The sequence below is a fragment of the Oncorhynchus mykiss genome, chromosome 19 (genome assembly GCF_013265735.2).
Source record: "Oncorhynchus mykiss isolate Arlee chromosome 19, USDA_OmykA_1.1, whole genome shotgun sequence".
Lineage (NCBI taxonomy): Eukaryota > Metazoa > Chordata > Actinopteri > Salmoniformes > Salmonidae > Oncorhynchus > Oncorhynchus mykiss.
This window is the reverse complement of record NC_048583.1, coordinates 8,246,489-8,273,505: the sequence shown is the minus strand read 5'-3', so window position 1 is coordinate 8,273,505 and position 27,017 is coordinate 8,246,489. Positions and strand designations below refer to the sequence as shown.

At 34.5% G+C, this 27,017-nt stretch overlaps 1 protein-coding gene across 1 annotated transcript in view; it reads left to right on the top strand.

Moving 5' to 3' along the window:
- LOC110510381 overlaps positions 1 to 22,924 on the top strand; it is a 48,302-nt gene extending 25,378 nt beyond the window's left edge. The window contains exons 4-8 of the mRNA XM_036955475.1: positions 16,241 to 16,322; positions 18,685 to 18,765; positions 19,702 to 19,760; positions 20,012 to 20,101; positions 22,886 to 22,924. Coding sequence (XP_036811370.1) covers positions 16,241 to 16,322; positions 18,685 to 18,765; positions 19,702 to 19,760; positions 20,012 to 20,101; positions 22,886 to 22,924 — 351 coding nt within the window. The remainder of the gene's footprint in view (positions 1 to 16,240; positions 16,323 to 18,684; positions 18,766 to 19,701; positions 19,761 to 20,011; positions 20,102 to 22,885) is intronic.
- Positions 22,925 to 27,017: the final 4,093 nt, after the last annotated feature.

Here is a 27,017-nt window from a genome sequence, read left to right as displayed (position 1 = left end):
GTAATAAACCATGTATAAACAGACAGAACAGGGTAATACTGTGTATTATACATCAGTAATAAACCATGTATAAACAGACAGAACAGGGTAATACTGTGTATTAGACATCAGTAATAAACCATGTATAAACAGACAGAACAGGGTAATACTATGTATTAACAGTCAGTAATAAACCATGTATAAACTGAGAGAACAGGGTAATACTGTGTATTAACAGTCAGTAATAAACCAGGTATAAACAGACAGAACAGGGTAATACTTTGTATAAACAGTCAGTAATAAACCATGTATAAACAGACAGAACAGGGTAATACTGTTTATTAGACATCAGTAATAAACCATGTATAAACAGAGAGAACAGGGTAATACTGTGTATTAGACATCAGTAATAAACCATGTATAAACAGACAGAACAGGGTAATACTGTGTATTAGACATCAGTAATAAACCATGTATAAACAGACAGAACAGGGTAATACTGCGTATTAACAGTCAGTAATAAACCATGTATAAACAGACAGAACAGGGTAATACTGTGTATTAATAGTCAGTAATAAACCATGTATAAACATACAGAACAGGGTAATACTGTGTATTAATAGTCAGTAATAAACCATGTATAAACAGACAGAACAGGGTAATACTGTGTATTAACAGTCAGTAATAAACCATGTATGAACAGACAGAACAGGGTAATACTGTGTATTAACAGTCAGTAATAAACCATCTATAAACAGACAGAACAGGGTAATACTGTGTATTAACAGTCAGTAATAAACCATGCATAAACAGACAGGACAGGGTAACACTTTGTATTAGACATCAGTAATAAACGATGTATAAACAGAGAGAACAGGGTAATACTGTGTATTCATCATCAGTAATACACCATGTATAAACAGAGAGAACAGGGTAATACTGTGTATTCGACATCAGTAATAAACCATGTATAAACAGAGAGAACAGGGTAATACTGTGTATTAGACATCAGTAATAAACCATGTATAAACAGACAGAAAAGGATAATACTGTGTATCAGACATCAGTAATAAACCATGTATAAACAGAGAGAACAGCGTAATAATGTGTATTAACAGTCAGTAATAAACCATCTATAAACAGACAGAACAGGGTAATACTGTGTATTAACAGTCAGTAATAAACCATGTATAAACAGACAGAACAGGGTAATACTGTGTATTAACAGTCAGTAATAAACCATGTATAAACAGACAGAACAGGGTAATACTGTGCATTAACAGTCAGTAATAAACCATCTATAAACAGAGAGAACAGGGTAATACTGTGTATTAACAGTCAGTAATAAACCATCTATAAACAGACAGAACAGGGTAACACTTTGTATTAGACATCAGTAATAAACCATGTATAAACAGAGAGAACAGGGTAATACTGTGTATTAGACATCAGTAATAAACCAAGTATAAACAGACAGAACAGGGTAATACTGTGTATTAACAGTCAGTAATAAATCATGTATAAACAGAGAGAACAGGGTAATACTGTGTGTTAACAGTCAGTAATAAACCATGTATAAACAGACAGAACAGGGTAATACTGTGTATTAGACATCAGTAATAAACCATGTATAAACAGACAGAACAGGGTAATACTGTGTATTATACATCAGTAATAAACCAAGTATAAACAGACAGAACAGGGTAATACTATGTATTAACAGTCAGTAATAAACCATGTATAAACTGAGAGAACAGGGTAATACTGTGTATTAACAGTCAGTAATAAACCAGGTATAAACAGACAGAACAGGGTAATACTTTCTATAAACAGTCAGTAATAAACCATGTATAAACAGACAGAACAGGGTAATACTGTGTATTAGACATCAGTAATAAACCAGGTATAAACAGACAGAACAGGGTAATACTTTGTATAAACAGTCAGTAATAAACCATGTATAAACAGACAGAACAGGGTAATACTGTTTATTAGACATCAGTAATAAACCATGTATAAACAGAGAGAACAGGGTAATACTGTGTATTAGACATCAGTAATAAACCATGTATAAACAGACAGAACAGGGTAATACTGTGTATTAGACATCAGTAATAAACCATGTATAAACAGACAGAACAGGGTAATACTGCGTATTAACAGTCAGTAATAAACCATGTATAAACATACAGAACAGGGTAATACTGTGTATTAATAGTCAGTAATAAACCATGTATAAACATACAGAACAGGGTAATACTGTGTATTAATAGTCAGTAATAAACCATGTATAAACAGACAGAACAGGGTAATACTGTGTATTAACAGTCAGTAATAAACCATGTATGAACAGACAGAACAGGGTAATACTGTGTATTAACAGTCAGTAATAAACCAGCTATAAACAGACAGACCAGGGTAATACTGTGTATTAACAGTCAGTAATAAACCATGTATAAACAGACAGAACAGGGTAATACTGTGTATTAATAGTCAGTAATAAAGCATGTATAAACATACAGAACAGGGTAATACTGTGTATTAACAGTCAGTAATAAAACAGGTATAAACAGACAGAACAGGGTAATACTTTGTATAAACAGTCAGTAATAAACCATGTATAAACAGACAGAACAGGTTAATACTGTGTATTAGACATCAGTAATAAACCATGTATAAACAGAGAGAACAGGGTAATACTGTGTATTAGACATCAGTAATATACCATGTATAAACGGACAGAACAGGGTAATACTGTGTATTAGACATCAGTAATAAACCATGTATAAACAGACAGAACAGGGTAATACTGTGTATTATACATCAGTAATAAACCATGTATAAACAGACAGAACAGGGTAATACTGTGTATTAGACATCAGTAATAAACCATGTATAAACAGACAGAACAGGGTAATACTGTGTATTATACATCAGTAATAAACCAAGTTTAAACAGACAGAACAGGGTAATACTATGTATTAACAGTCAGTAATAAACCATGTATAAACTGAGAGAACAGGGTAATACTGTGTATTAACAGTCAGTAATAAACCAGGTATAAACAGACAGAACAGGGTAATACTTTGTATAAACAGTCAGTAATAAACCATGTATAAACAGACAGAACAGGGTAATACTGTTTATTAGACATCAGTAATAAACCATGTATAAACAGAGAGAACAGGGTAATACTGTGTATTAGACATCAGTAATAAACCATGTATAAACAGACAGAACAGGGTAATACTGTGTATTAGACATCAGTAATAAACCATGTATAAACAGACAGAACAGGGTAATACTGCGTATTAACAGTCAGTAATAAACCATGTATAAACATACAGAACAGGGTAATACTGTGTATTAATAGTCAGTAATAAACCATGTATAAACAGACAGAACAGGGTAATACTGTGTATTAACAGTCAGTAATAAACCATGTATAAACAGACAGAACAGGGTAATACTGTGTATTAGACATCAGTAATAAACCATGTATAAACAGACAGAACAGGGTAATACTGTGTATTAGACATCAGTAATAAACCATGTATAAACAGAGAGAACAGGGTAATACTGTGTATTAACAGTCAGTAATAAACCATGTATAAACAGACAGAACAGGGTAATACTGTGTATTAGACATCAGTAATAAACCATGTATAAACAGACAGAACAGGGTAATACTGCGTATTAACAGTCAGTAATAAACCATGTATAAACAGACAGAACAGGGTAATACTGTGTATTAATAGTCAGTATTAAACCATGTATAAACATACAGAACAGGGTAATACTGTGTATTAATAGTCAGTAATAAACCATGTATAAACAGACAGGACAGGGTAATACTGTGTATTAACAGTCAGTAATAAACCATGTATGAACAGACAGAACAGGGTAATACTGTGTATTAACAGTCAGTAATAAACCATCTATAAACAGACAGAACAGGGTAATACTGTGTATTAACAGTCAGTAATAAACCATGCATAAACAGACAGAACAGGGTAACACTTTGTATTAGACATCAGTAATAAACGATGTATAAACAGAGAGAACAGGGTAATACTGTGTATTCGTCATCAGTAATACACCATGTATAAACAGAGAGAACAGGGTAATACTGTGTATTCGACATCAGTAATAAACCAAGTATAAACAGACAGAACAGGGTAATACTATGTATTAACAGTCAGTAATAAACCATGTATAGACTGAGAGAACAGGGTAATACTGTGTATTAACAGTCAGTAATAAACCAGGTATAAACAGACAGAACAGGGTAATACTTTGTATAAACAGTCAGTAATAAACCATGTATAAACAGACAGAACAGGGTAATACTGTTTATTAGACATCAGTAATAAACCATGTATAAACAGAGAGAACAGGGTAATACTGTGTATTAGACATCAGTAATAAACCATGTATAAACAGACAGAACAGGGTAATACTGTGTATTAGACATCAGTAATAAACCATGTATAAACAGACAGAACAGGGTAATACTGCGTATTAACAGTCAGTAATAAACCATGTATAAACATACAGAACAGGGTAATACTGTGTATTAATAGTCAGTAATAAACCATGTATAAACAGACAGAACAGGGTAATACTGTGTATTAACAGTCAGTAATAAACCATGTATAAACAGACAGAACAGGGTAATACTGTGTATTAGACATCAGTAATAAACCATGTATAAACAGACAGAACAGGGTAATACTGTGTATTAGACATCAGTAATAAACGATGTATAAACAGAGAGAACAGGGTAATACTGTGTATTCGTCATCAGTAATACACCATGTATAAACAGAGAGAACAGGGTAATACTGTGTATTCGACATCAGTAATAAACCATGTATAAACAGAGAGAACAGGGTAATACTGTGTATTAGACATCAGTAATAAACCATGTATAAACAGACAGAAAAGGATAATACTGTGTATCAGACATCAGTAATAAACCATGTATAAACAGAGAGAACAGCGTAATAATGTGTATTAACAGTCAGTAATAAACCATCTATAAACAGACAGAACAGGGTAATACTGTGTATTAACAGTCAGTAATAAACCATGTATAAACAGACAGAACAGGGTAATACTGTGTATTAACAGTCAGTAATAAACCATGTATAAACAGACAGAACAGGGTAATACTGTGCATTAACAGTCAGTAATAAACCATCTATAAACAGAGAGAACAGGGTAATACTGTGTATTAACAGTCAGTAATAAACCATCTATAAACAGACAGAACAGGGTAACACTTTGTATTAGACATCAGTAATAAACCATGTATAAACAGAGAGAACAGGGTAATACTGTGTATTAGACATCAGTAATAAACCAAGTATAAACAGACAGAACAGGGTAATACTGTGTATTAACAGTCAGTAATAAACCATGTATAAACAGAGAGAACAGGGTAATACTGTGTGTTAACAGTCAGTAATAAACCATGTATAAACAGACAGAACAGGGTAATACTGTGTATTAGACATCAGTAATAAACCATGTATAAACAGACAGAACAGGGTAATACTGTGTATTATACATAAGTAATAAACCAAGTATAAACAGACAGAACAGGGTAATACTATGTATTAACAGTCAGTAATAAACCATGTATAAACTGAGAGAACAGGGTAATACTGTGTATTAACAGTCAGTAATAAACCAGGTATAAACAGACAGAACAGGGTAATACTTTGTATAAACAGTCAGTAATAAACCATGTATAAACAGACAGAACAGGGTAATACTGTGTATTAGACATCAGTAATAAACCATGTATAAACAGAGAGAACAGGGTAATACTGTGTATTAGACATCAGTAATAAACCATGTATAAACAGACAGAACAGAGTAATACTGTGTATTAGACATCAGTAATAAACCATGTATAAACAGACAGAACAGGGTAATACTGCATATTAACAGTCAGTAATAAACCATGTATAAACAGACAGAACAGGGTAATACTGTGTATTAATAGTCAGTAATAAACCATGTATAAACAGACAGAACAGGGTAATACTGTGTATTAGACATCAGTAATAAACCATGTATAAACAGAGAGAACAGGGTAATACTGTGTATTAGACATCAGTAATATACCATGTATAAACGGACAGAACAGGGTAATACTGTGTATTAGACATCAGTAATAAACCATGTATAAACAGACAGAACAGGGTAATACTGTGTATTATACATCAGTAATAAACCATGTATAAACAGACAGAACAGGGTAATACTGTGTATTAGACATCAGTAATAAACCATGTATAAACAGACAGAACAGGGTAATACTATGTATTAACAGTCAGTAATAAACCATGTATAAACTGAGAGAACAGGGTAATACTGTGTATTAACAGTCAGTAATAAACCAGGTATAAACAGACAGAACAGGGTAATACTTTGTATAAACAGTCAGTAATAAACCATGTATAAACAGAGAGAACAGGGTAATACTGTTTATTAGACATCAGTAATAAACCATGTATAAACAGAGAGAACAGGGTAATACTGTGTATTAGACATCAGTAATAAACCATGTATAAACAGACAGAACAGGGTAATACTGTGTATTAGACATCAGTAATAAACCATGTATAAACAGACAGAACAGGGTAATACTGCGTATTAACAGTCAGTAATAAACCATGTATAAACAGACAGAACAGGGTAATACTGTGTATTAATAGTCAGTAATAAACCATGTATAAACATACAGAACAGGGGAATACTGTGTATTAATAGTCAGTAATAAACCATGTATAAACAGACAGAACAGGGTAATACTGTGTATTAACAGTCAGTAATAAACCATGTATGAACAGACAGAACAGGGTAATACTGTGTATTAACAGTCAGTAATAAACCATCTATAAACAGACAGAACAGGGTAATACTGTGTATTAACAGTCAGTAATAAACCATGCATAAACAGAGAGAACAGGGTAATACTGTGTATTCATCATCAGTAATACACCATGTATAAACAGAGAGAACAGGGTAATACTGTGTATTCATCATCAGTAATACACCATGTATAAACAGAGAGAACAGGGTAATACTGTGTATTCGACATCAGTAATAAACCATGTATAAACAGAGAGAACAGGGTAATACTGTGTATCAGACATCAGTAATAAACCATGTATAAACAGAGAGAACAGCGTAATAATGTGTATTAACAGTCAGTAATAAACCATCTATAAACAGACAGAACAGGGTAATACTGTGTATTAACAGTCAGTAATAAACCATGTATAAACAGACAGAACAGGGTAATACTGTGTATTAACAGTCAGTAATAAACCATGTATAAACAGACAGAACAGGGTAATACTGTGCATTAACAGTCAGTAATAAACCATCTATAAACAGAGAGAACAGGGTAATACTGTGTATTAACAGTCAGTAATAAACCATCTATAAACAGACAGAACAGGGTAACACTTTGTATTAGACATCAGTAATAAACCATGTATAAACAGAGAGAACAGGGTAATACTGTGTATTAGACATCAGTAATAAACCAAGTATAAACAGACAGAACAGGGTAATACTGTGTATTAACAGTCAGTAATAAACCATGTATAAACAGAGAGAACAGGGTAATACTGTGTGTTAACAGTCAGTAATAAACCATGTATAAACAGACAGAACAGGGTAATACTGTGTATTAGACATCAGTAATAAACCATGTATAAACAGACAGAACAGGGTAATACTGTGTATTATACATCAGTAATAAACCAAGTATAAACAGACAGAACAGGGTAATACTATGTATTAACAGTCAGTAATAAACCATGTATAAACTGAGAGAACAGGGTAATACTGTGTATTAACAGTCAGTAATAAACCAGGTATAAACAGACAGAACAGGGTAATACTTTCTATAAACAGTCAGTAATAAACCATGTATAAACAGACAGAACAGGGTAATACTGTGTATTAGACATCAGTAATAAACCAGGTATAAACAGACAGAACAGGGTAATACTTTGTATAAACAGTCAGTAATAAACCATGTATAAACAGACAGAACAGGGTAATACTGTTTATTAGACATCAGTAATAAACCATGTATAAACAGAGAGAACAGGGTAATACTGTGTATTAGACATCAGTAATAAACCATGTATAAACAGACAGAACAGGGTAATACTGTGTATTAGACATCAGTAATAAACCATGTATAAACAGACAGAACAGGGTAATACTGCGTATTAACAGTCAGTAATAAACCATGTATAAACATACAGAACAGGGTAATACTGTGTATTAATAGTCAGTAATAAACCATGTATAAACATACAGAACAGGGTAATACTGTGTATTAATAGTCAGTAATAAACCATGTATAAACATACAGAACAGGGTAATACTGTGTATTAACAGTCAGTAATAAACCATGTATGAACAGACAGAACAGGGTAATACTGTGTATTAACAGTCAGTAATAAACCATCTATAAACAGACAGACCAGGGTAATACTGTGTATTAACAGTCAGTAATAAACCATGTATAAACAGACAGAACAGGGTAATACTGTGTATTAATAGTCAGTAATAAAGCATGTATAAACATACAGAACAGGGTAATACTGTGTATTAACAGTCAGTAATAAAACAGGTATAAACAGACAGAACAGGGTAATACTTTGTATAAACAGTCAGTAATAAACCATGTATAAACAGACAGAACAGGTTAATACTGTGTATTAGACATCAGTAATAAACCATGTATAAACAGAGAGAACAGGGTAATACTGTGTATTAGACATCAGTAATAAACCATGTATAAACAGACAGAACAGGGTAATACTGTGTATTATACATCAGTAATAAACCATGTATAAACAGACAGAACAGGGTAATACTGTGTATTAGACATCAGTAATAAACCATGTATAAACAGACAGAACAGGGTAATACTATGTATTAACAGTCAGTAATAAACCATGTATAAACTGAGAGAACAGGGTAATACTGTGTATTAACAGTCAGTAATAAACCAGGTATAAACAGACAGAACAGGGTAATACTTTGTATAAACAGTCAGTAATAAACCATGTATAAACAGACAGAACAGGGTAATACTGTGTATTAGACATCAGTAATAAACCATGTATAAACAGAGAGAACAGGGTAATACTGTGTATTAGACATCAGTAATAAACCATGTATAAACAGACAGAACAGGGTAATACTGTGTATTAGACATCAGTAATAAACCATGTATAAATAGACAGAACAGGGTAATACTTTGTATTAGACATCAATAATAAACCATGTATAAACAGACAGAACAGGGTAATACTGTGTATTAGACAACATTAATATACCATGTATAAACGGACAGAACAGGGTAATACTTTGTATTAACAGTCAGTAATATGCCATGTATAAACAGACAGAAAAGGGTAATACTGTGTATTAACAGTCAGTAATAAACCATGTATAAACAGACAGAACAGGGTAATACTGTGTATTAACAGTCAGTAATATGCCATGTATAAACAGACAGAACATGGTAATACTATGTATTAACAGTCAGTAATAAGCCATGTATAAACAGACAGAACAGGGTAATAGTTTGTATTAACAGTCAGTAATAAGCCATGTATAAACAGACAGAACAGGGTAATACTTTGTATTAACAGTCAGTAATAAGCCATGTATAAACAGACAGAACAGGGTAATACTGTGTATTATACATCAGTAATAAACCAAGTATAAACAGACAGAACAGGGTAATACTATGTATTAACAGTCAGTAATAAACCATGTATAAACAGACAGAACATGGTAATACTGTGTATTAGACATCAGTAATAAACCATGTATAAACAGACAGAACAGGGTAATACTGTGTATTAGACATCAGTAATAAACCATGTATAAACAGACAGAACAGGGTAATACTGTGTATTATACATCAGTAATAAACCAAGTATAAACAGACAGAACAGGGTAATACTGTGTATTAGACATCAGTAATAAACCATGTATAAACAGACAGAACAGGGTAATACTGTGTATTAGACATCAGTAATATACCATGTATAAACGGACAGAACAGGGTAATACTGTGTATTAGACATCAGTAATAAACCATGTATAAACAGACAGAACAGGGTAATACTGTGTATTAGACATCAGTAATAAACCATGTATAAACAGACAGAACAGGGTAATACTGTGTATTATACATCAGTAATAAACCAAGTATAAACAGACAGAACAGGGTAATACTATGTATTAACAGTCAGTAATAAACCATGTATAAACAGAGAGAACAGGGTAATACTGTGTATTAACAGTCAGTAATAAAACAGGTATAAACAGACAGAACAGGGTAATACTTTGTATAAACAGTCAGTAATAAACCATGTATAAACAGACAGAACAGGGTAATACTGTGTATTAGACATCAGTAATATACCATGTATAAACGGACAGAACAGGGTAATACTGTGTATTAACAGTCAGTAATAAACCATGTATAAACAGACAGAACAGGGTAATACTGTGTATTAGACATCAGTAATAAACCATGTATAAACAGACAGAACAGGGTAATACTGTGTATTATATATCAGTAATAAACCAAGTATAAACAGACAGAACAGGGTAATACTATGTATTAACAGTCAGTAATAAACCATGTATAAACTGAGAGAACAGGGTAATACTGTGTATTAACAGTCAGTAATAAACCAGGTATAAACAGACAGAACAGGGTAATACTTTGTATAAACAGTCAGTAATAAACCATGTATAAACAGACAGAACAGGGTAATACTGTGTATTAGACATCAGTAATAAACCATGTATAAACAGAGAGAACAGGGTAATACTGTGTATTAGACATCAGTAATAAACCATGTATAAACAGACAGAACAGGGTAATACTGTGTATTAGACATCAGTAATAAACCATGTATAAATAGACAGAACAGGGTAATACTGTGTATTAGACATCAATAATAAACCATGTATAAACAGACAGAACAGGGTAATACTTTGTATTAACAGTCAGTAATAAGCCATGTATAAACAGACAGAAAAGGGTAATACTGTGTATTAGACATCAGTAATAAACCATGTATAAATAGACAGAACAGGGTAATACTTTGTATTAGACAACATTAATATACCATGTATAAACGGACAGAACAGGGTAATACTTTGTATTAACAGTCAGTAATAAGCCATGTATAAACAGACAGAAAAGGGTAATACTGTGTATTAACAGTCAGTAATAAACCATGTATAAACAGACAGAACAGGGTAATACTGTGTATTAACAGTCAGTAATATGCCATGTATAAACAGACAGAACAGGGTAATACTATGTATTAACAGTCAGTAATAAGCCATGTATAAACAGACAGAACAGGGTAATAGTTTGTATTAACAGTCAGTAATAAGCCATGTATAAACAGACAGAACAGGGTAATACTTTGTATTAACAGTCAGTAATAAGCCATGTATAAACAGACAGAACAGGGTAATACTGTGTATTAACAGTCAGTAATAAACCATGTATAAACAGACAGAACAGGGTAATAGTTTGTATTAACAGTCAGTAATAAGCCATGTATAAACAGACAGAACAGGGTAATACTGTGTATTAACAGTCAGTAATAAACCATGTATAAACAGACAGAACAGTGTAATACTTTGTATTAGACATCAGTAATAAGCCATGTATAAACAGACAGAACAGGGTAATACTGTGTATTAACAGTCAGTAATAAACCATGTATAAACAGACAGAACAGGGTAATAGTTTGTATTAACAGTCAGTAATAAGCCATGTATAAACAGACAGAACAGGGTAATAGTTTGTATTAACAGTCAGTAATAAGCCATGTATTAACAGAGAGAACAGGGTAATACTATGTATTAACAGTCAGTAATAAGCCATGTATAAACAGACAGAACAGGGTAATAGTTTGTATTAACAGTCAGTAATAAGCCATGTATAAACAGACAGAACAGGGTAATACTTTGTATTAACAGTCAGTAATAAGCCATGTATAAACAGACAGAACAGGGTAATACTGTGTATTAACAGTCAGTAATAAACCATGTATAAACAGACAGAACAGGGTAATAGTTTGTATTAACAGTCAGTAATAAGCCATGTATAAACAGACAGAACAGGGTAATACTGTGTATTAACAGTCAGTAATAAACCATGTATAAACAGACAGAACAGTGTAATACTTTGTATTAGACATCAGTAATAAGCCATGTATAAACAGACAGAACAGGGTAATACTGTGTATTAACAGTCAGTAATAAACCATGTATAAACAGACAGAACAGGGTAATAGTTTGTATTAACAGTCAGTAATAAGCCATGTATAAACAGACAGAACAGGGTAATAGTTTGTATTAACAGTCAGTAATAAGCCATGTATTAACAGAGAGAACAGGGTAATACTATGTATTAACAGTCAGTAATAAACCATGTATAAACAGAGAGAACAGGGTAATACTGTGTATTAACAGTCAGTAATAAACCATGTATAAACAGACAGAACAGGGTAATACTGTGTATTAACAGTCAGTAATAAACCATGTATAAACAGAGAGAACAGGGTAATACTGTGTATTAACAGTCAGTAATAAACCATGTATAAACAGACAGAACAGGGTAATACTTTGTATTAGACATCACTAATAAACCATGTATAAACAGACAGAACAGGGTAATACTGTGTATTAACAGTCAATAATAAGCCATGTATAAACAGAGAGAACAGGGTAATACTATGTATTAACAGTCAGTAATAAACCATGTATAAACAGAGATAACAGGGTAATACTGTGTATTAACAGTCAGTAATAAACCATGTATAAACTGAGAGAACAGGGTAATACTGTGCATTAACAGTCAGTAACAAGCCATGTATAAACAGACAGAACAGGGTAATACGGTGTATTAGACATCACTAATAAACCATGTATAAACAGACAGAACAGGTTAATACTTTGTATTAACAGTCAGTAATAAGCCATGTATAAACAGACAGAACAGGGTAATACTGTGTATTAGACATCAGTAATAAACCATTTATAAACAGACAGAACAGGGTAATACTGTGTATTAGACATCAGTAATAAACCATGTATAAACAGTCAGTAATAAGCCATGTATAAACAGACAAAACAGGGTAAAACTGTGTATTAGACATCAGTAATAAACCATGTATAAACAGTCAGTAATAAGCCATGTATAAACAGACAAAACAGGGTAATACTGTGTATTAACAGTCAGTAATAAACCATGTATAAACAGAAAGAACAGGGTAATACTGTGTATTAACAGTCAGTAATAAACCATGTATAAACAGACAGAACAGGGTAATACTGTGTATTAACAGTCAGTAATAAACCATGTATAAACAGACAGAACAGGGTAATACTGTGTATTAACAGTCAGTAATAAACCATGTATAAACAGAGAGAACAGGGTAATACTGTGTATTAACAGTCAGTAATAAACCATGTATAAACAGACAGAACAGGGTAATACTGTGTATTAACAGTCAGTAATAAACCATGTATAAACAGAGAGAACAGGGTAATACTGTGTATTAACAGTCAGTAATAAACCATGTATAAACAGACAGAACAGGGTAATACTTTGTATTAGACATCACTAATAAACCATGTATAAACAGACAGAACAGGGTAATACTGTGTATTAACAGTCAATAATAAGCCATGTATAAACAGAGAGAACAGGGTAATACTATGTATTAACAGTCAGTAATAAACCATGTATAAACAGAGAGAACAGGGTAATACTGTGTATTAACAGTCAGTAATAAACCATGTATAAACAGACAGAACAGGGTAATACTGTGCATTAACAGTCAGTAACAAGCCATGTATAAACAGACAGAACAGGGTAATACGGTGTATTAGACATCACTAATAAACCATGTATAAACAGACAGAACAGGTTAATACTTTGTATTAACAGTCAGTAATAAGCCATGTATAAACAGACAGAACAGGGTAATACTGTGTATTAGACATCAGTAATAAACCATTTATAAACAGACAGAACAGGGTAATACTGTGTATTAGACATCAGTAACAAACCACGTATAAACAGTCAGTGATAAGCCATGTATAAACAGACAAAACAGGGTAAAACTGTGTATTAGACATCAGTAATAAACCATGTATAAACAGTCAGAACAGAGTAATACTGTGTATTAACAGTCAGTAATAAGCCATGTATAAACAGACAGAACAGGGTAATACTGTGTATTAGACATCAGTAATAAACCATTTATAAACAGACAGAACAGGGTAATACTGTGTATTAACAGTCAGTAATAAACCATGTATAAACAGTCATTAATAAACCATGTATAAACAGACAGAAGAGGGTAATACTTTGTATTAACAGTCAGTAATAAGCCATGTATAAACAGACATAACAGGGTAATACTGTGTATTAACAGTCAGTAATAAACCATGTATAAACAGACAGAACAGGGTAATACTGTGTATTAACAGTCAGTAATAAGCCATGTATAAACAGACAGAACCAGGTAATAGTTTGTATTAACAGTCAGTAATAAGCCATGTATAAACAGACAGAACAGGGTAACACTGTGTATTAACAGTCAGTAATAAGCCATGTATAAACAGACAGAACAGGGTAATACTGTGTATTAACAGTCAGTAATAAGCCATGTATAAACAGACAGAACAGGGTAATACTGTGTATTAACAGTCAGTAATAAGCCATGTATAAACAGACAGAACAGGGTAATACTGTGTATTAACAGTCAGTAATAAACCATGTATAAACAGACAGAACAGGGTAACACTGTGTATTAACAGTCAGTAATAAGCCATGTATAAACAGAGAGAACAGGGTAATACTGTGTATTAGACATCAGTAATAAACCATGCATAAACAGACAGAACAGGGTAATACGGTGTATTAACAGTCAGTAATAAGCCATGTATAAACAGACAGAACAGGGTAACACTGTGTATTAACAGTCAGTAATAAACCATGTATAAACAGACAGAACAGGGTAATACTGTGTATTAACAGTCAGTAATAAACCATGTATAAACAGAGAGAACAGGGTAATACTGTGTATTAGACATCAGTAATAAACCATGTATAAACAGAGAGAACAGGGTAATACTGTGTATTAGACATCAGTAATAAACCATGTATAAACAGACAGAACAGGGTAATACGGTGTATTAACAGTCAGTAATAAGCCATGTATAAACAGACAGAACAGGGTAATACTGTGTATTAACAGTCAGTAATAAACCATGTATAAACAGTCAGTAATAAACCATGTATAAACAGACAGAACAGGGTAATACTGTGCATTAACAGTCAGTAATAAACCATGTATAAACAGACAGAACAGGGTAATACTGTGTATTAGACATCAGTAATAAACCATGTATAAACAGACAGAACAGGGTAATACTGTGTATTAGACATCAGTAATAAACCATGTATAAACAGACAGAACAGGGTAATAGTTTGTATTAGACATCAGTAATAAACCATCATAAACCATGATTTTTTCAATCATGAAGCGCCTTTGCAGGAAAATTCTCAGCAAAATAAGAGTGATGAAATTAAGATCCTATATCTGTATATGCATTTTCAACATGGGTTATGTAAAGTGAATTACAATATAATATAGATTGTAACTGTGTGGATCTAGTGAAATCATGTACAGCCAACCACCTTAGTTGTGCGATCACATTGTGTGATCTTTTTCTAATCAGGTCTAGTGGTGAGATCTTGAACTTTTTAAGTGGTTCACTTAGAAAAATTTGAATAGTTTATCCTTGACTGTTTGGGGATGTTATGGCTGCCACTTTAACGGGGATATACTGGACCTTACAATATTATTTAATGCCTATGTTAAAATGGGAAGATATGTTAAAAGTGTAAAGTCACTTTCCTTTTTCCAAACATATTGCCTATCCTGATGCAACATTGGCTATGTCTGTATGTTAGGCACCACAACAAGGCAACCACATCCTAATGTGAATTAAACCAAAGCTCGGCATGCCAGACTAGGCATTAACATGCCATTATTTGAAATGGAAGATATTGTGCTTTATCCTCAACAGACCAGAATTGATAGAATAGATTCAATGTCATAATATATTAAACATGTTAACCTTTGAATTCAACATTTTATAGGATATCGAAGAGAAAGAGCCAGTGCCAAAAGCCAGACAGTCTAAACCAAGGAAGGAGGATTCCTCAGGAGAAACAACCCAAGGTACCATGACACTTCATTTTCAATGACATATAACTTGGTAACACCTTGTTATACAAAAATATTAATGAGCATTTATAAACTATTAAAATGGTTACACTACCGGTCAAAAGTATTTGAACACCTACTCATTCAAGGGTTTTTCTTAATTTTTACTATTTTCTTCATTGTAGAAACAACACATATGAAATCATGAGGTAACCAAAAAAGTATCAAACAAATCTTAATTTTATATTTGAGATTCATCAAATAGCCACCCTTTGCCTTGATGACACCGTTGCACGCTCTTTTGATGTCTTCACCAAATTGTACAATGTAGAAACTAGTCAAAATAAAGAAAATCCCCTGAATGAGTAGGTGTTCTAAAACATTTGATTGGTAGTGTATGTTTTACATGTGTGCACTGTTCCAACCTTTGTACACATTCAAAACCATTATAAGTATTTCTAAGCATTGTCAATTATAAGCATTGTAAGCACGGATCAATATTAAAGATAACGGATCACTGGTAAAAGATAAAACAAAGAAAAAAATCAACTGTTCTTTTTGTACCATCATCTTTGAAATGCAAGAGAAATGCCATAATGTATTATTCCAGCCCAGGTGCAATGTAGATTTTGGCAACTAGATGGCATCAGTGTATGTGCAAAGTTTTAAACTGATCCAATGAACCATTGCATTTCTGTTTCAAATGTTGTCTAATTTGTTTATTAATAACTTTTCATGTTCAAAATTGTGCACTCTCCTCAAACAATAGCATGGTATTCTTTCACTGTAATAGCTACTGTAAATTTGACAGTGCAGTTAGATTAACAATAATTTAAACTTTCCGCCAATGTCAGATATGCCTATGTCCTGGGAAATGTTCTTGTTACTTACAACCTCATGCTAATCGCATTAGCCTACGTTAGCTCAACCGTCCCATGGAAGGGACACTGATCCCGAATACGTTTTTAAGGGTCCTAGCACCGTAGGTCAACTCAAAAGGGAATTCAGATCAAAGCTGTAAATACCTTTAGCTACTCAACTCCAAAATGAATTATTATGAGATCAAATATGGTAGGTTAATAGTTTGTTTCGGTTGGTTCAATTTAGAGGCATCAGTAGCACTTTACATTACAGCATGAAATAAAAGGGTAATAAGATGATAATAACATTGTAACAAGTTCTTGTTTTTCACCATGAAGACAACTATGCCTTGTTACCCCATTCACTGTAATTATATGATTTCATTTCAAGGTAATACAGGCAAGCTTTATACTATAGGGGTAATAATACAATAACAATATGGTGACAGGAATCCACTTTTCTTCAAGCCCTTACTTCCAGCGTTAGTGACAATGTTGTTATCCCTCTTACATACTGTATGCTGTGTCTTACCCTGAAACAATCATAGAATTGGGTCATTCTGTAAATTCGGGTGCCAATGAGGATTTCCTGTGGTGGACAACTTGTAAGAGCTGTTGATAAGTCATTGATAATAATCTGCTGTTTCTTTCACATTATTACATTAAGATATAATGCAGGAACATACAGGTAACTGACGAAATAATGGAAACACTTAAGTAAATGAGGGATACAAAGTATTGTCACATTGTGTGAAGGATCGGGAGACAGGCGCAGGAATGTGTAATAGGGTTTTTTATTGACCCAAATTGCAGCGTTCCATGTAAAGGCACGGGGACGAAGACCAAACAAACACGTCTACAAAACACAGGGTTGAAACCCAAACAAAAGATCGAGGAGTACCTCTATAAATACACGGGGCGAGACCCGTAATACCTACATCCACAATCCAAATGGCACGAAGCCAAAACACAGCGCAGGTACTCACAGGCACAACGGACATTGGAACAATAATCGACTGCCCACATATACAAATACAATCAGTGAGGAATTGGAACCAGGTGTGCATAATGACACCGTTCAGTGCCTAGAGGCCGGTGAAGTAGACCTCCGCAACTGGTGCACAGAGTGAGCAACAGTACCGGAGGGATCCGTGACAAGTATATTGAAAGCAGGTGCTTCCACACAGGTTTGGTTCCTGAGTTAATTTACACCCCTTCATGCTTAGGGTCATATACAAAAATACTGGGCAGGCCATTATTTTGGCAACCATGGCTATACCCCCAAAGGATGACAATACCCCCGTCCATAGGGTACGAGTGATCACTGAATGGTTTAAGCATGAAACCTGTTCATAGCCTGGCACTCCTGATGGCATGGCAGCGCTAGGAGCCATGCTACAGGGTTTCATGTTGAATCAACAGCAGTCAATTGAAGAAATGCAACAACAGGTTAGCCAGCTACAGGAGGAGGTACAGAAAACCATGACAGATAAACATTGTTGTGACCCCTCTGCCAGAAGAAGATCCAGTTACCCTGACGACACAAGTGCCTTCCTCTCCAGGGAAGTTGGCCCAGAAAAGGTTGCAGCGTTTTCAGGGTAAGGACTTATTACTGTATTTGGCGACTTACCCTTCAGTGAATTTTACATTACTCTTCAATATGTACTTTAGTAGCTGCCTAAAAATGTGTTATTAAAACAAACCCAGACACTTTGAGAAGACAAGTGCCTCAGTCCCCACGTGAATTGTTCATTAAAACAAATTGTGCACTTTGAGGTTTTTTCACCTATTGTGGATTACAGCTTTAAAGTACTTTTCAGTGTTTCCAGATTTCTATAAAATATGACCTATAATTAATTACAATATGAAGGACATAGTTTTCCCTTCAAAAAATGTGACGCCTGCTCCCACTCTCGGGCGCCAGGCTACCCGTCATCATACACACCTGTTACCCACATTACGCGCAGCTGCGCTCATTGGACTCACCTGGACTCCTTCACTTTGTTGATTACTCCCTGTATATATCTGTCTGTTCCTTGGTTGTGTTTCCTGTGTCCACATTATTGTGTTTGTTATGTGTTCCTGTCCAGACGATGTTCCTGTTCCGTTTCATGTCCGTCAACAATTAAAACCTTCACTCCCTATACCTGCTCCTCATCTCCTGCGTCGTTGCTTACAAAAATATGGTAATTAAGTCTTTTTTTTTTGTAGTTTTTTCCCCAGAATATTATAGTTCCTGTCATTGCCCTTACACTTCAAGTCTGATAAATTTATTACATTTAAACAATTTACATGTCATAACTAACAAAAATATTCTGGGTTGAAATAGTAATGTAAAATCGACCAAATAAGGATCTTCATTAAATAATTGTAGTTTTCACGAGTATGTGTTTAACTGGGTGTGTGGGTGATATAACGGTGGACGATTATACATTTCATTCAAACACTGTTTTTACTGTATCTGATCTCACCTCTCCCGTTTACTGCTGTGCTCCTGCCATTATTACAGTACTATATCTCAACCTCCATTCTAGGCCCAGCAGAGGAGGTATCATGTACTCATGTTGGCAAGAATGAGGAGAAGGCAGAGAGGGTAAGACACACTTACATCATTTACATCTTCAGTGGTCATGCTGATCATGTTCCTGTAATGTGCAATGTTTCATTTCAAGGTCAAAGCTAAATGTCTTAGTTTATGTTTATATAAGGTTGAGATCTAGCATGTTTTAGTTGTAATATACATTTTGAACATAAACTATGTAAATTGAAAAACAATACAAAGTTCAGTATATATTTCTGGATCTAGTGAAATCACTAATTTGTTGATGTATTATTGACCCAAAGCCCCATCCAGAGATTCTAGCTCCATCGCCTTACAAACCAGAGAAGGGCTTGGGAGAGTATATTCACCAGGAAAAACAGAGAGAACTAAAGGTGGGTGATAACTAGGGTTATGCCGAGTAGGCTACTATGATAATATGTACTTCCATACAATCCAAGATAGTAACCACTTCTGTGCTGTCTTATTTTGTGATCTTGCTCTAATGAAGTCTATTGGGTGAGATGTTGAATTTTATAGAAGTACACTTGGAAAAAGTAGAAACGTTTATTGTGGACCATTAGGTGATGTTACGGCTGCTGTTTTAACATGGTTATACTGTCCCTTCAAATATGATTTGGTCTGAAATGTGAACATTTATATTAAAAGTGTATAGTTACTTTTTCCAAACATATCACCTATCCTGATGTACAGTAACATTGGAAATATCAGTAAGATAGCCGTCACAACACAACAATGACGGCCTTAGTATGAATTAAACCCAAACTAGACATTAAGGTGCCCTTATTCAAAATGGAAGCTAATGGGCTACAAGTTTATACATCTTCAACAGACTAGAAATGTAGATTCAATGTTACAATATAATAATCATTTTAAAGCTACGAATTAAACTTTTTATAGGAATTGGACGTGACAAAAGCCAAAGAGTTAAAACCAAAGAAGGAGGATTCCTCAGGAGAAACACCCAAAGGTACCACGACACTTCACATTCAATGACATATGATTTGGTAACACTTTGTTGTAAAAAAAAGTATTATGAAGCATTTATAGACTATAAAAAAGGTTAAACGTATGTTTTAATGTGTGCACTGTTCCAGCCTTTATACACTTTCATAATCATTATAAGTATGTCTAAACATTGTCAACTATAAGCATTGTAAGCACAGATCATTATTAGGGGTCCTAGCACTGTATGTCAACTAAAAAGTGAATTCAGATGTAAGCTGTGAATGCCTTGAGCTATTCAACTCTAATGAGAATTATTATGAGATCAGATATGGTAAGTTAATAGTTTGTTTCGGTTGGTTCAATTTAGAGGCATCAGTAGCACTTTACATTACAGCCTGGAATAAAAGGGTAATAAGATGATAATAACATTGTAACAAGTTCTTGTTTTTCACCATGAAGACAACTATGCCTTGTTACCCCATTCACTGTAATTATATGATTTCATTTCAAGGTAATACAGGCAAGCTTTATACTATAGGGGTAATAATACAATAACAATGTGGTGACAGGAATCCACTTTTCTTCAAGCCCTTACTTCCAGCGTTAGTGACAATGTTGTTATCCCTCTTACATACTGTATGCTGTGTCTTACCCTGAAACAATCATAGAATTGGGTCATTCTGTAAATTTGGGTGCCAATGAGGATTTCCTGTGGTGGACAACTTGTAAGAGCTGTTGATAAGTCATTGATAATAATCTGCTGTTTCTTTCACATTATTACATTAAGATATAATGCAGGAACATACAGGTAACTGACGAAATAATGGAAACACTTAAGTAAATGAGGGATACAAAGTATTGTCACATTGTGTGAAGGATCGGGAGACAGGCGCAGGAATGTGTAATAGGGTTTTTTATTGACCCAAATTGCAGCGTTCCATGTAAAGGCACGGGGACGAAGACCAAACAAACACGTCTACAAAACACAGGGTTGAAACCCAAACAAAAGATCGAGGAGTACCTCTATAAATACACGGGGCGAGACCCGTAATACCTACATCCACAATCCAAATGGCACGAAGCCAAAACACAGCACAGGTACTCACAGGCACAACGGACATTGGAACAATAATCGACTGCCCACATATACAAATACAATCAGTGAGGAATTGGAACCAGGTGTGCATAATGACACCGTTCAGTGCCTAGAGGCCGGTGAAGTAGACCTCCGCAACTGGTGCACAGAATGAGCAACAGTACCGGAGGGATCCGTGACAAGTATATTGAAAGCAGGTGCTTCCACACAGGTTTGGTTCCTGAGTTAATTAACACCCCTTCATGCTTAGGGTCATATACAAAAATACTGGGCAGGCCATTATTTTGGCAACCATGGCTATACCCCCAAAGGATGACAATACCCCCGTCCATAGGGTACGAGTGATCACTGAATGGTTTAAGCATGAAACCTGTTCATAGCCTGGCACTCCTGATGGCATGGCAGCGCTAGGAGCCATGCTACAGGGTTTCATGTTGAATCAACAGCAGTCAATTGAAGAAATGCAACAACAGGTTAGCCAGCTACAGGAGGAGGTACAGAAAACCATGACAGATAAACATTGTTGTGACCCCTCTGCCAGAAGAAGATCCAGTTACCCTGACGACACAAGTGCCTTCCTCTCCAGGGAAGTTGGCCCAGAAAAGGTTGCAGCGTTTTCAGGGTAAGGACTTATTACTGTATTTGGCGACTTACCCTTCAGTGAATTTTACATTACTCTTCAATATGTACTTTAGTAGCTGCCTAAAAATGTGTTATTAAAACAAACCCAGACACTTTGAGAAGACAAGTGCCTCAGTCCCCACGTGAATTGTTCATTAAAACAAATTGTGCACTTTGAGGTTTTTTCACCTATTGTGGATTACAGCTTTAAAGTACATTTCAGTGTTTCCAGATTTCTATAAAATATGACCTATAATTAATTACAATATGAAGGACATAGTTTTCCCTTCAAAAAATGCGACGCCTGCTCCCACTCTCGGGCGCCAGGCTACCCGTCATCATACACACCTGTTACCCACATTACGCGCAGCTGCGCTCATTGGACTCACCTGGACTCCTTCACTTTGTTGATTACTCCCTGTATATATCTGTCTGTTCCTTGGTTGTGTTTCCTGTGTCCACATTATTGTGTTTGTTATGTGTTCCTGTCCAGACGATGTTCCTGTTCCGTTTCATGTCCGTCAACAATTAAAACCTTCACTCCCTATACCTGCTCCTCATCTCCTGCGTCGTTGCTTACAAAAATATGGTAATTAAGTCTTTTTTTTCTGTAGTTTTTTCCCCAGAATATTATAGTTCCTGTCATTGCCCTTACACTTCAAGTCTGATAAATGTATTACATTTAAACAATTTACATGTCATAACTAACAAAAATATTCTGGGTTGAAATAGTAATGTAAAATCGACCAAATAAGGATCTTCATTAAATAATTGTAGTTTTCACGAGTATGTGTTTAACTGGGTGTGTGGGTGATATAACGGTGGACGATTATACATTTCATTCAAACACTGTTTTTACTGTATCTGATCTCACCTCTCCCGTTTACTGCTGTGCTCCTGCCATTATTACAGTACTATATCTCAACCTCCATTCTAGGCCCAGCAGAGGAGGTATCATGTACTCATGTTGGCAAGAATGAGGAGAAGGCAGAGAGGGTAAGACACACTTACATCATTTACATCTTCAGTGGTCATGCTGATCATGTTCCTGTAATGTGCAATGTTTCATTTCAAGGTCAAAGCTAAATGTCTTAGTTTATGTTTATATAAGGTTGAGATCTAGCATGTTTTAGTTGTAATATACATTTTGAACATAAACTATGTAAATTGAAAAACAATACAAAGTTCAGTATATATTTCTGGATCTAGTGAAATCACTAATTTGTTGATGTATTATTGACCCAAAGCCCCATCCAGAGATTCTAGCTCCATCGCCTTACAAACCAGAGAAGGGCTTGGGAGAGTATATTCACCAGGAAAAACAGAGAGAACTAAAGGTGGGTGATAACTAGGGTTATGCCGAGTAGGCTACTATGATAATATGTACTTCCATACAATCCAAGATAGTAACCACTTCTGTGCTGTCTTATTTTGTGATCTTGCTCTAATGAAGTCTATTGGGTGAGATGTTGAATTTTATAGAAGTACACTTGGAAAAAGTAGAAACGTTTATTGTGGACCATTAGGTGATGTTACGGCTGCTGTTTTAACATGGTTATACTGTCCCTTCAAATATGATTTGGTCTGAAATGTGAACATTTATATTAAAAGTGTATAGTTACTTTTTCCAAACATATCACCTATCCTGATGTACAGTAACATTGGAAATATCAGTAAGATAGCCGTCACAACACAACAATGACGGCCTTAGTATGAATTAAACCCAAACTAGACATTAAGGTGCCCTTATTCAAAATGGAAGCTAATGGGCTACAAGTTTATACATCTTCAACAGACTAGAAATGTAGATTCAATGTTACAATATAATAATCATTTTAAAGCTACGAATTAAACTTTTTATAGGAATTGGACGTGACAAAAGCCAAAGAGTTAAAACCAAAGAAGGAGGATTCCTCAGGAGAAACACCCAAAGGTACCACGACACTTCACATTCAATGACATATGATTTGGTAACACTTTGTTGTAAAAAAAAGTATTATGAAGCATTTATAGACTATAAAAAAGGTTAAACGTATGTTTTAATGTGTGCACTGTTCCAGCCTTTATACACTTTCATAATCATTATAAGTATGTCTAAACATTGTCAACTATAAGCATTGTAAGCACAGATCATTATTAGGGGTCCTAGCACTGTATGTCAACTAAAAAGTGATTTCAGATGTAAGCTGTGAATGCCTTGAGCTATTCAACTCTAATGAGAATTATTATGAGATCAGATATGGTAAGTTAATAGTTTGTTTCGGCGGGTTCAATTTGGAGGCATCAGTAGCACTTTACATTACAGCCTGGATTAAAGTGGTAATAAGATGATAAAAACATGGCAACAAGTTAGTGTTTCTTACCATAAAGACATACTTTTGCCTAGTTACACCATTCACTGTAATTATATGCTACATAGTATAGGGGTAATAATACAATAACAATGTGGTGACAGGGATCCCCTTTTCAAACCCTCAAACCATTACTTTCAGCGTTGGTGACCATGCTGTGTCTTACCCTGAAACAATAATAGAATTGGGTCATTCTGTAAATTCGGGTGCCAATGAGGATTTCCTGTGGTGGACAACTTGTAAGAGCTGTTGATAAGTCATTGATAATAATCTGCTGTTTCTTTCACATTAAGATATAATGCAGGAACATACAGGTAAATAAAAAAATAAAAAAAGGGAAACACTTGAGTAAATGAGGGATACAAAGTATATTGAAGGCAGTTGCTTACACACAGGTGTGGTAATTTTTAAAAATGTTTTATTTTATTTAACCAAAAGGCAAGTCAGTTAAGAACAAACTTTTATTTACAATGACGGCCTACCAAAAGGGAAAAGGCTTCCCGTGGTGACGGGGGATTAAAAATAAATTAATAAAATAAAAAAATAGGACAAAACACACATCACAACAAGAGACACCACAACACTACATAAAGGGAGTCCTATGACAAACACATAGCATGGCAGCAACACATGACAACACAGCATGGTAGCAACACCACATGACAACAACATGGTAGCAGCACAACATGGCAGCAGAACAACATGGTAGCAGCACAAAACATGGCACAAACATTATTGGGCAAAGATTACGGCGTAAAGGGCAAGAAATTGGCGACAACAATACATCACCCCAAGCAGTCACAACTCTCAGTAAGAGTGCCCATATGAATCCTGGATCAAGCTGTCTATTTTGTGGATGCAGATCTCTGAAATACAGTGTAACGAAGTAACTTTTTGTGTCTTATGTTATGTTGTGAAAACAGTTTTTTCTGGCACACAAATCCAAAGTAATTTCAGTTTGCAAAATCGAATGCTTCTAAAAGAAACAGTCAACTTAACTTGATTAATTAAACTAAAATCAATACTGTCATTAACGTGGTTCATTAGTTATTACACATAATATTTGGATGAGCATTTGGTGTCCAGATGTTTAGTTACGTCAGGACACTTTCCATCATCATCAGCTGGTCCAGGAAGTCATTTTCGGACAATATTGCATGTGACGCATCAACAGCCAAAAGTGCAGGAAAAACGGTGTTCGCGAGGAATGTCCAGAATATTTTGGTGTCATAACAAACAGTGTAAAACTAAAATATTGAGGGAAATGCCCTGCAATAGACTAGCGTCCTGACCAGGGAGTGTACACTACTTGTACATCAAGACCGGCGAACGCCGCCCGAACAAGGAGAGGAGCCGACTTTGGTGGAAGTTGTGACAGAGAGACTGATATAGTTCTAGAAACAGAACATTATAATGTACCTTTATTCCATGCTGTAATGTATAGAGATACTGATATAGATCTAGAAACAGGACATTATATTGTACCTTTATTCCAAGCTGTAATGTATAGAGATACTGATATAGTTCTAGAAACAGGACATGTTGTAATGTAGAGAGATACTGATATAGATCTAGAAACAGGACATGTTGTAATGTATAGAGATACTGATATAGATCTAGAAACAGGACATGTTGTAATGTATAGTGATACTGATATAGATCTAGAAACAGGACATGTTATTGTACCTTTATTCCATGCTGTAATGTATAGAGATACTGATAGTTCTAGAAACAGGACATGTTGTAATGTATAGAGATACTGATATAGATCTAGAAACAGGACCTGTTATTGTACCTTTATTCCATGGTGTAATGTATAGAGATACTGTTATAGATCTAGAAACAGGACATGTTATTGTACCTTTATTCCATGCTGTAATGTATAGAGATACTGATATAGATCTAGAAACAGGACATGTTATTGTACCTTTATTCCATGCTGTAATGTATAGAGATACTGATATAGATCTAGAAACAGGACATTATATTGTACCTTTATTCCAAGCTGTAATGTATAGAGATACTGATATAGTTCTAGAAACAGGACATGTTGTAATGTAGAGAGATACTGATATAGATCTAGAAACAGGACATGTTGTAATGTATAGAGATACTGATATAGATCTAGAAACAGGACATGTTGTAATGTATAGTGATACTGATATAGATCTAGAAACAGGACATGTTATTGTACCTTTATTCCATGCTGTAATGTATAGAGATACTGATAGTTCTAGAAACAGGACATGTTGTAATGTATAGAGATACTGATAT